This window comes from Oratosquilla oratoria, chromosome 1 (assembly GCF_046742065.1).
Source record: "Oratosquilla oratoria isolate Oo_2021 chromosome 1, ASM4674206v1, whole genome shotgun sequence".
Classification (NCBI taxonomy): Eukaryota; Metazoa; Arthropoda; class Malacostraca; order Stomatopoda; family Squillidae; genus Oratosquilla; species Oratosquilla oratoria.
The window spans coordinates 132317805-132327804 of record NC_134777.1 but is presented as its reverse complement, the minus strand read 5'-3'; the positions used below and the strand labels follow the sequence as shown (position 1 = coordinate 132327804).

The 10000-nt window shown below is 38.9% G+C and overlaps 1 protein-coding gene across 1 annotated transcript in view; it reads left to right on the top strand.

Moving 5' to 3' along the window:
• The first annotated feature begins 775 nt into the window (after positions 1-775).
• LOC143027098 (chitinase-3-like protein 1) overlaps positions 776-10000 on the top strand; it is a 12834-nt gene continuing 3609 nt past the window's right edge. The window contains exons 1-9 of the mRNA XM_076188069.1: positions 776-1011; positions 3071-3216; positions 4711-4854; positions 5332-5463; positions 6374-6625; positions 7032-7217; positions 7904-8032; positions 8616-8765; positions 9664-10000. The exon at positions 9664-10000 is cut by the window's right edge and continues 176 nt beyond it. Coding sequence (XP_076044184.1) covers positions 954-1011; positions 3071-3216; positions 4711-4854; positions 5332-5463; positions 6374-6625; positions 7032-7217; positions 7904-8032; positions 8616-8765; positions 9664-10000 — 1534 coding nt within the window. The 5' untranslated portion in view covers positions 776-953. The remainder of the gene's footprint in view (positions 1012-3070; positions 3217-4710; positions 4855-5331; positions 5464-6373; positions 6626-7031; positions 7218-7903; positions 8033-8615; positions 8766-9663) is intronic.

Below are 10000 nucleotides of genomic sequence, written 5' to 3'. Positions count from 1 at the left end.
TAACGCGAGTGTCACTGCTGCGACAAGATATGAATGAACTTCTACACAGGAAGTAGGCAGGGGACAGGGATGACATCTCATCCACAAGGAGCTAAGATAAAAAGGGAAATGATTGATGGGTAGGGGTGGGTGAATCCCTTGATTTATCACCCCCTTTGTAAGGGGGAAGTAGCCTTTTGGTATATAGATTGATAGATAGACTTATGAAATTTACTGGAAGATTTTATAGATAAGCCAATAAATCAGATCAACTAGGTATAATTTTCCGCTGTAATGGTAGAAACCGTTTCATAAAAGTTCTAAGTCTGAGAAAAAATGGAGACGGTGGCGTACTGTTGGCATTTTCTGTTGACGTCATGTCCACATTTTATGAAAATGTAAACAGACTTTGTGCACTTACGTTGTCCATCCACCTTTTATCTCAACTTAATTAGAAAACTAGGTATGATTTTACTTTTTAATGGTGGAGAGCATTTTATAGAAATATAGCTTTAACTTAGAGAAATACTGGGGACGGTGACGTAGTGTCGACATTCTGGTGACACTAGGTCGACATTTTTTGAAAATGTAAGCAGACTTTGTCCATTTACGTGGTCCATCCACATTTTATATCCACGACATACGTAATTGCTTTGAGCTGTAGTAGTTAAGAAAGTAACATCTGGTGCCGTGGTAACACTGATAAGAGAGATTCCGAATTTTTAGTGAGACTCAAAGAAAAAAGAAAAAACATAAATTTCAACAAAAAGGAAGAAGACACCAATGAACCCCGAATAGGTTTCAGAAGATTCACCAATGAGCTTCATACATTTCTGAATCTTTAAACTCAGTTAACGGGTAGAGAGTCATTTCTATTCTCGTTTTAAGTCGCCATTGTGGAGTGATGGCAACCCTTCTCTAGGGGGGAGTATATAGGGAAGCTTCCTTTCATACCTGTCCACTCACAGGGCAGAATGAAACAGATAATTATTTTATTGGCCCTTGTGGCTGCGCTGGGACTCTCAGTATCTGGTAAGTTCTTTATGATGTATTCTTTGCTTCTACTAAAACATACCCCGACTATCCAAACATTTAAGGTAAATGTGACGGTTCCAGACGAAGTAAAGGCGTTTTGGTAAATCCTCTTCTTCGTGATAAGAAAGTGGAAGGTTCGTGTATGTTCATTCCGAGTGCAGGATCATTTCCGAGATGATGATTATCAAAATGCCAAGACCACATGATCTCTTAGGAATTATTTGGAAGATTTAAGTTAATCATATCTGTGTTGGGATGAGTCAGGTGTCGACCTGGAATATTTTTAGGGATAAATATTCTAGGTTGGGAAGAAAATGAAGATGTAAGTTGTTTTCTACATAGGAGGATTATACGACATATGAAAATTATTACTTTCACATACACTTTTACATAGACATTGACTAGTCATTACTCACTGGTAGTTTTCTTTTAGAATTATTACAATCTAAAAAAAAGTTACGTCTTTTGGATCACTATGAAAACTTTATTATAAAAGTTTTTTAATCTGGGTAGGACAAAACGGTTACAAAGTATTACAAAGGCAGAGCATGCCGACAGGAGACCTTTTGGTCCATATCTAGGTCGGATGCGAAAAAAAATCATGATAATAATAAATGAATAAATGAATAAATAAAAATATAATAATGTAAATAATAGATAAAATACATAAATAAATGCATAGGTATATTCAAATAATAAACAAGCAGGCAAATAGTAGATAATGATAAATTGACATATAACTAATAATAAATGAGAATCAAGCAAATAATGATAAACAAGCAGACAAATGATAACAAAACAAATAAACAAATAATATAAAATAAATGATAATCATTACAGCATCTTGCTTAGGTGTTTATCTAAATGATTCTTAAAGCTTCGAACTGAACTACATTGCACTGCCTCTGCAGGAAGTTTATTCCATTCATTAACTACACGGTTGGCAAAGTTGTTTCTACCCACTTCCAAATTAAATCTATTTCCGGACAGTTTGAGACCATTATTTCTTGTCTGATTCTCATTCAGCGTGAAAATTTTGTCACTTGTGGTGTTATCAATTCCCTTTAGAATTTTAAAGACCTGTATCAAGTCACCTCTGAGTCAACGCTTTTTTAGGGAAAACAGATTCATATGTTTTAGTCGATTTTCGTATGATTTATTTTTGATATTTGGAATCAGTTTTGTGGCTCGCCGTTGTACTTTTTCCAATCTGTCAATGTGGACGAACTAACGATATATATAGCTTGTTAATGAGTGATGGACTTTTGAAGTCAAAAGATCGCGCAATCAGTCCTAGGGTCTTATTTGCTTTCTCAGAGGCTGAAATACACTGCTTGGATGATTTGAGATCGTTACTGATAATTACGCCGAGATCTTTTTCACTATTCACTTTTGTTAACGAATTTCCAAATAACTTGTAATCGTACTAACTGTTATTTTTACCTATGTGCATTACCTTGCATTTACTTGTGTTAAATTTCATTAGCCACTTTTCAGACCATTGTTGTAATTTATCTAAATCTTCTTGAATGTCTAATTGGTTTAAGTGATCATTTGCCATTCCGCACAGTTTTGTATCATCAGCAAATTTATTCAGCTTAGGATGATTTTCAGTCAAAACGAGGTTAAAAACTTTGTTGGGTGATCATCCTAAACCAGGGGATACCCAAACTGCGGGCCATGACCCCCCCAAAAGGGTCATGTGGCTTTTGCTGGGGGTCATGGAGGGTCCAACTTTGTGTGCATTCAGCCACATTGACCCCGTATTGACTTGCTTGTTAAAAAAAAAAAAAGCAAATGCATCCTCATTAATAAACATGAATAATTTTGTTGTTGTTATTGCTGTCTCTGTTGTGATTAATCTTTTACATTTTAAGATAATGTATCTGCGATATCAAAATTTAGTACGCTTTCAGAAGCCTTATAAAGGTGGGGTCATGGTAGGTTTGGTACAGCTGAAAGGGGTTACGTACTAGAGAAGTTTGGGAAACACTATCTTAAACCACTCTCCCATTGTGTTCTTCCTACCGATCCTCCATCGCTCATAACGTCACAGGCAATGTGGTGACTTGCTACTATGGATCCTGGGCCGTCTGGAGACCTGGTCTTGGCCGATTCGATGTTGAAGACATCGACCCCTTCCTCTGCACCCACATCGTCTTCGGGTTCTCGGGCCTGAGCAACCACACGTGGGAGATCGAAGTAAGACCCTTTTTGTTTCAACATGACAACTAGCGACAGTCTTAGGAGAGAAAACACAATTTGAAGACAATGTCTATATTGATGGTACATAGTTTCGCTCGCTGAGGCGAAGAATATAAACTTTGGGTATAGTTGGAGCAGGATATTCATGAGGCACATCTAGGTTACACCACCCGCTTTCACGGATGAAGAGGCCCAGGGAAGGGGCCGGGGGAAGGTCCCGGAAAGTCGCATGGCCGGGACATCTGCCTGATAATCTTCCAAAACTTTTTTCATCAAGGGAATTAAATGAATCACTGGGGGTGCAATGTTGAAAATTCCTTTATTCTGGTCTAGAGCATTCCTTAGGCTTCGTTCTCAGATGGTGTTTTCTCTACTAAGACCAATTTTCTTTCCTTTTTAGATATTGGTAGTACTCGCTTACTTCCAGTCATTACCCTAGTTATCAAAAAAAAAGTTATCAGGGAAATCATTACTCCATAATGACTTAATATTATTTTAATCCTCATGTGATGGAGTGATGGATACAAGTTTATCTATTTTGATTTTCATTTGTTAGTTTGTAGTGCTACAAATACAGTTGATGCAATTACTTTTCTCATTTGAAATAAATTTATCAGGAATTGTTTGGGTATAAAGAATGTTTGTTGATAACAATTCAGTTGAACACTTATACACTGGATGACATTCGGGAGATGTGACCTTTTTTTTTCTTTTTTTTTTCTTTTTTTAAGACGGTGCTTATTTTTTCTCCAACCTCCTATTCATCGACGGTACACAAATGATAACTATTCAGTTGAACATCACTTTTTCCGCCGTAAAATCACTATGGGAAACTATTTTGTTTTCTCAACAAAAATAATAGAATGTCATTTGATATGCTGGAGGAAGATTATTTTACTTTGGCGTATCAGATTCCTTCCCGAAAGGTTCGGGGTACAAATCTGCTCCAACAGTCGGAGAAAAAAACAGCCCAGTGTGATAACACCCTTAACATAGCCATAAGCAACCACCCGAAGGAATCAAAATAAAATCTAAGACTGCCTTGCTTGTAGGCTTTTGTACACAATCCATCCGAAGAGGTCAGAGACCAATTTTGAAACTTGGTCTTCCTACACATGACCTCACCTGTACATTGTTCATAGGTTCTTGATTCTGAACACGATGTTATTCTCAGGTTTTTAAGCCTTTAGCCTGAAGTTCTTTGTGGGTTCTTGGCTCATGACATAAAGCTGTTCACAAGTACTTGACCTGAATATGAAGCTGTTCACAGGTTCTTGACACTTAACACAAAGTTGCTCACATGTCCTTGACCTTAAAATGAAGTTGTTCACATGTTCTTGACTCCTAACACGACTTTGTTTACATGCTCTTGACGTTAACATGAAGTTGTTCATAGGTTCTTGACTCCTAACACGAATTTGTTCACAGGTTTTTGACCTTGATATGAGGTTGCCCATAGATTCTTGACATTTAACACAAATTTGTTGACAGGTGCTCGACCCGTGGAACGAGCTGTGTGACGACGGTGGCCGCTGCGCCTTCGACAGGTTCACGGCCCTGAAGAACCAGAACCAGGCGCTCAAGACGATCCTCGCCGTTGGGGGCTGGAACGAAGGGTCTGAGGACTACTCATTGGTTAGACAACATTGCCCTGACCTATTTTGTCTCCATTAGTTCCTCTCGCTGTTGGCAAATGAAAGAATTAGAAATTAGTGAATATCACGAGGCTATCTAAAATAATCCCTTTGGTTAAGTTTGTAAATGAGCCTCTAGGTTTAACAAGTTGTTAGTATAGGAGCTTCCAGATTTAGACGAAAAATCTAGATTTAGCAAATATTTAGCAAAAGAAGTGGATTTATCACTATTTAGTAATAGCTCCTATATTTAGCAAATATTCATCAAAAGAACTTTCAGATTCAGTAGGTACATCTTACAGGAGTTTTAAAGTTTAGCAGAGATTTTAAGTGCAGCAAGTATTCAGTAAACAAGCGTCTAGATTTAGTGAAAGTTCTTCAAGATTTAGCAAGATACTTAGTAAGAAAGCTTCTAGGCTCGACAAGTTTTCAGTAAACGAACGTTTTTGAACTTCATTTTCATTTTGTTGAATCTCAGATGGCAGCTGATCCCGAGAAACGTAGGTCCTTCATCCAAAGTAGCATCGAACTTGTGTTGAAACACAACTTCGATGGGCTGGACATGGACTGGGAGTACCCCACCTTCCGAGGAGGCAACCCTGAGGACAAGGTGAGTTCGATGTTCTTGTCGAAGTCGGAAACAGGCAAGAACTGTTTTACCAACAGAGTGGTGAGCGCTGAAACAACGGGTTGTTTTAAGAGAAGATTGGATAACTTTATGAAAGGGGATGACAGGTGGCAAGGGATATGGAACTGCCTAGTGTAGGCCTTATGGTCTCTTGCAGTCTCTTCCATTCTTATGTTCTGGTTGACTTGACGCATAAGCTCCACCTACTTGCCCCACCGCCGGACAAATGGGATTGCTGCAAAGCTGAGACGGAGACGTCATGGACCAGTCATTTGCACAGCTTGCACAGAGAGGGGCTGGGGTAGAGATGGTGACGGAGTGTGGGTTATTTCATTATTACTTGAATTTGATTACAGTAAAAGTGGTGAAGTAAGGTGACCGGTGGACAATACAAGTCTTATTCTAAGACTGTTGAGTACTTTGGGTATGTATTAATTTTTTAGCATATCAGAAGTGTTTAATTTTAGTCTGACTTTACGTAATCTCTTTTCATATCATCTCTCAACCACAGATCTAATATGTATGCCTAAACACAATGAGTGGAAACGTATTTTCTCATCTCCCTCCATCTCCTCTTTCTGTAAGGAAAACTTCATGTCTAAGAATCGAGAATATTCTTTCGGCTCACTCCATCTCTTCTTCGTTCACAGGAAAGTTCCATCGAACTGTTAAAAGAACTAATTTCAAGAGAATATCATTTGATGTTCCTCTGTCTCCTCTTTCTGTACAGGAGAACTTCATCACGCTCTTGGATGAATTAAGAGTAGAGAGAATATAATCTAATTTTCCTTCATCTCTTCTTCGTTCACAGGAAACTTCCATCCAGCTCTTGAAGGAAGTAAAAGTCATGAGAATATCATTTCAACTTCCTTGATCTCTTCTTTCTGTGCAGGAGAACTTCATCACGCTCTTGGACGAGCTGAGAGTCGAACTGGACAAACACAACCTCCTGCTGACGGCGGCGGTGTCGGCAGGCAAGCCAACCGTCGACGGCGCCTACGACGTGAAAGGCATGGCGAGGAACATGGATTTCCTTCACATCATGACTTACGACTTCCACGGAGCTTGGGAGAATCTCACCCACCACAACGCACCGCTCAAGGGCTACTTCGCCGACGAAGGAGACATGATCTACTTCAACGTGGTATGTGACTGGCTCCTCTCGAGATACAGGGTACTATGTAACAAGTCTTCTCCTGACCAATATTCATTGACAGCTTGGTATTTATATATATATATATATATATATATATATATATATACATATATATATATTTATATATAAAAATATATATATACATATATATATATGTATATATACATATATATATACATATATTGATCGACACAGAGACTTAGAACAAAATTCAATACTGACTTATATTTCTATTTTTCATATATTGATACCTAGGCTCTTGTTGAACAAAACTAGGCTACCTCTAGATTTCCTAAAGTAAAAATATTTAATATTTTTAGGAATTGAAATACTGGCAACACATTCATCAATAACTATATTGATATATGTCTTATTTGTACGAATTGATACTCAGGCCTTCGGAGCACAATACTGGATTGATCTCGGAGTCCCCAAAGAGAAACTGGTCATGGGAATACCAACTTACGGACGCTGTTTCACTTTGGACGACATCAAAGAAAACGGGATGTTGGCCCACGCTAGTGAACCAGGACAAAAGGGACCTTATACACGCATCCCCGGAACTATGGGCTACAACGAAGTGAGTTAAAGGGCTATCACACTGGGTTATTTTTCCTCCAGTCTCCAATTCATCGGCGGTAGCGCCTACCCCCAGCACTTTTTCCGCCGTCAAATCACTCTCTGGCAAACTATTTTGTTTTCTCAATAATCTACATGGAATCCATTTCATTATACTGAAGGAAAATCATTTTCCTCCGAGATATCAGATTCCTTTCGAAGGATGCGTGTTGCAAATCTGCTCCAAAAGTCGGAGAAAAAATAACCCAATATGATAACGCCTTTAGAATGATAGTTGTAGCAAACTTGCGGGCACTAACAGTTCACCCTCCAGGAGGTATCAGGGATATGTAGATATGTTCTTTATTGTTAAATACTTAATATAGTTTCTACATTTCATTATACTGTTAAAGTATTATAATCATTATATATATATAGTGTGTAGCATGAGATTATCATAACTTGTTCTAAATTTGAGCACTAGAATATACAAAACAGCCATCATCTATGTCGTAGACCTATGCCAGATATGCTATTCTTAGAATAGGGCTGTTTCTACTATAGGAGATAAGGTAATGGTATTTTCTTTCTAGATTCGTGAATCCCAGAATAGGCAAGACTGGACAGTTGTCCACGCGCTAGGTCTCTTGTTATGCGAGAATGTCTGTTTCTAGTATAGGAGATGAGATAATTGTGTTTTTGTTCTAGATTTGTGAATCCCAGATTAGGCAAGACTGGAGCGTTGTCCATGACCCAAATCTCTGTGAGCCGTACACCTTCTACCGAGGGAACAACATCTGGTGTGGCTACGATGACCCGGATTCCGCTTTCATCAAGGTTGGTCAAATTTGCACACCGTCAAAAAAAAAAAAAAAAAAAAAAAAAAAAAAAAAAAAAAATGGAGGTTGCTCAGTAGATACCGTGTCGAAATCATGACCAAGTAGTGATGAGTTCACCGTCAAAAAAAAAAAAAAAAAGGAGGTTGCTCAGTAGATACCGTGTCGAAATCATGACCAAGTAGTCGTGAGTTCGAGTCCCAGGACTCGCTGCGGGCTTGCTGTGTTGGCTCCCGAGAGTCCTGGTCAAGTGGGGAGGCGACCCATTGTCGGCCTTAAAAAGAATAAACGTGAGTTGCCGCAACTGGCAGAGCTTTGACTTATGAGGGGTTTCTCACTTCCCACTACGCAGTGGTGGGATAATGAGATGATGCAATTATTTCAAAACCTTTTGTCAACTCGGCGAACCCTTTGCACCATTATAAAGAAGATTTTTTTTTTATTAACTTCATTAGATGTATACATGAAAATCATCTGTAGATTTGATGAGTGTCTGTGCGTGTATGTGTGCATATTTTACATGTTTTCACAACCTTTATAGTTGTGTATTCAAGCTTACTTATTTCTCGTTTATTTCCTGCTAGGCCCGTTATGCCAAGAACCTTGGATACGCTGGAGTAATGGTCTGGACCATCGACACAGACGACTTCAGATCCACATGCCACCGCAGGAAATTCCACATGATCAAGACAATGAAGGAAGCCTTCAGCCTCCCCGCTGATGCCCCAGGAACGGTGAGTTGACCTTGATTTACTGCCGCCAAGCGACTTTATTCATCTCCATGATGGTACTTGTTCTTCTTATCTTAGCTGCCGTCAGGTGATTTTACTCATCTACATGACACCTCCCTTTGGTAATGAAAATCTTAAAAAGAAAGAAAGAAAAAATAAATAAATAAAAATAAAATCCCTGACCAGCCCTTGTAAAGAATTATGAGTCTTATTTTCTTATAACATAAGGGTGATACTCACTAAAGTGTGTTTCCTCAGAGCCTGAAAAATTAAATTTGTTTCATACTTAAAACCCTTCGGAGGAGTGACATGATTTATGTATTTAATTTTGTCTGACGCTTCACCATCTTGTTCAACTGAGGAAACATTACTACAGTGAAAGAGGTTTCAAAACTAAAAAACTTTACAATTCCTTATCTTGTATGTAATGACAACACTTTTCCGTGTCCAAAAATACTTAAATTGTTTTTGCTTACATAAACTAACATTTCTTTTCACCTGCTCTTCTCGAAATTTTCTTAAAGGCAGATTCTCCAGTTTATCCTTTTCAAAAAATTCTTGAAGACATATGATCCCGTTTACTTTCCTCGATATTTTCTTGAAAATAGAACCTCCCGTTTACTTTTCTCGTAAATATCTTATACTCGTAGACATATCTTCCCGTCTGTTCTTTTCAAAATTATCTTAAAGACATCTGCCGTTAACTCTTCTAATAAAGTTATTTCCAAAAATTTTCCAACAGCAGAAAAGACACATCTCCCATAAACCCTTCTCGAAAATTTATTTTCAAAAAAATATTTTCAAGACAGAGCCTCCTCCTTGTTCTTCTCGAAGATATCAACAGACTCTCCCTTTTGCTCTTCTCGAAATTTTCATAACGACAGATTCTCTTCCCTTCCAGGAGGACTACTGCACCTTCCCAGGCTTTATGAGTACCACATCCCAGACATCCTCACAACCTGAGACGACAACCCCAATGACCACCCCTAAGCCAGAAACTACCACCACTTACAGAACAACGCCCAAACCCGTCGTCACCACCCCTCCCAAACCACCCCCAACCACCGTCCGACCCAAACCAACCCCAACCACCACCCCACCCAAACCAACCCCAACCACCACCCCACCCAAACCAACCCCAACCACCACCCCACCCAAACCAACCCCAACCACCACCCCACCCAAACCAACCCCAACCACCACACCTAAACCAGTCCCCACAACCACCCATGAACCCA